The 1,156-nt window shown below is 58.3% G+C and overlaps 1 protein-coding gene across 1 annotated transcript; it reads right to left on the reverse strand.

Moving 5' to 3' along the window:
• Positions 1 to 210: 210 nt before the first annotated feature.
• On the reverse strand, positions 211 to 1,156 carry LOC106853298 (C-C motif chemokine 4-like). Its single transcript, XM_014876432.2, has 3 exons — positions 955 to 1,156; positions 641 to 749; positions 211 to 508 (listed from the first exon to the last, which is right to left on the reverse strand). The coding sequence occupies exons 1-3, from the start codon at positions 1,025 to 1,027 to the stop codon at positions 415 to 417; spliced, it is 276 nt and encodes a 91-aa protein (XP_014731918.1). The 5' UTR covers positions 1,028 to 1,156; the 3' UTR covers positions 211 to 414.

Consider the following 1,156-nt stretch of genomic DNA (forward strand, 5'->3'; position numbering starts at 1 on the left):
CTGTGGCACCACGGGTCCCAGGACATTCCCCAAACAAGAGCCACCACTGGCAGCCCCAGGTGAGACACTGGTGTCACCTGTGGGGACAAACTGGCTGGCACTGGAGCTGGACCCAGGCTGGACCAGCAAACCCAGGGGTCCCTGTGGTCCCTTCTCCCACCTTAGTGCAAGGAGACATCAACACTGACCCTTCATTAACAGACACATGGATACAATTGAAATTATCTTTATTTTAGTGTATTATTCTGACATAGTTTAAATAATTGTTGTGCTTAGAAAAAGAATATTTAGTTTAACTTAAATAAGTTAAATAAAATAATTTTTCTCGTTGAAGAAGGCTGGGGGGGTCAAATCCTCTCTGTTGTGCCCTGGAAGCTGTGCAGGGGTTGGGTTGTGGCTGTCAGCAGGGGAGGCTCAGTGTCTCAGGATCTGGAAGTGCTTCAGGAGCTCCTGCACCCATGGTGCCCGTGGATCTGCACACACCTGCTTCTCCTTCCTGGTGATCACACTGCAGGAAAAAAACTGGCATTGAGCTGCTGGGCTGGGTGAGGCCGTGGGATCTGAGTCCCACCAGCAGCACCCCGAGTGTCCCAGCGTGTCCCCAGCTCCCCTGGCACCGCTGGCAGTGCTGGGTACTCACATCACGCCCGGCTGGGTGCAGGAGCTGCTGGTTTCGAAGACGGAGCTGACACGGCGCCGAGGGATGGGCTGCTTCTGGTAGCTGAAGCAGCAGGCGCTGGGGACGCCATCTGTGAGGGCAGGGGACAGACACACAGCCCTGGTGAGTCCCCAGCTGCAGCACAGCCTCTGCCCCCTCCAGGGATTTACCCCCCACTCCAAACCCGCATCCCCCGGTGTGACACAGACCCACCCCCCCAATCCTCCCCACAGCCACCAGGGTCCCCCTGGCAGGGCTGGGGCTCTCCAGGGAGGACACAGCAATGCTGGACTCACCGAGGTGACCCTCAGATGGCGAGCAGGTGGCCAGGAGGAGCAGAGTGACCAGGGTGGCTGCCAGGACCTTCATGGTGCTGTGAGCTGGGAGAGGAGCTGGAGCAGAAGCAGGAGCAGGAGGAGCTGAGGAGGCTGCAGAGCTCTCTGTGGCCCTTGGGGCTGTGCTCCCCTTTTATCCCCATCCGAGGGGTGGGTGCAGGGT

Source organism: Sturnus vulgaris, chromosome 21, assembly GCF_052056855.1.
Source record: "Sturnus vulgaris isolate bStuVul1 chromosome 21, bStuVul1.hap1, whole genome shotgun sequence".
NCBI lineage: Eukaryota > Metazoa > Chordata > Aves > Passeriformes > Sturnidae > Sturnus > Sturnus vulgaris.

What these genes read in the sequence shown, in the direction of transcription:
- LOC106853298 (XM_014876432.2), bottom strand. Translation starts at nt 1,027, where the DNA reads ATGAAGGTCCTGGCAGCCACCCTGGTCACTCTGCTCCTCCTGGCCACC. An exon ending in GCCATCTGAGGGTCACCTCG is followed by an intron (nt 750 to 954) that starts GTGAGTCCAGCA and finishes CTGCCCTCACAG; the next exon opens with ATGGCGTCCCCAGCGCCTGC. An exon ending in TGCACCCAGCCGGGCGTGAT is followed by an intron (nt 509 to 640) that starts GTGAGTACCCAG and finishes TTTTTCCTGCAG; the next exon opens with TGTGATCACCAGGAAGGAGA.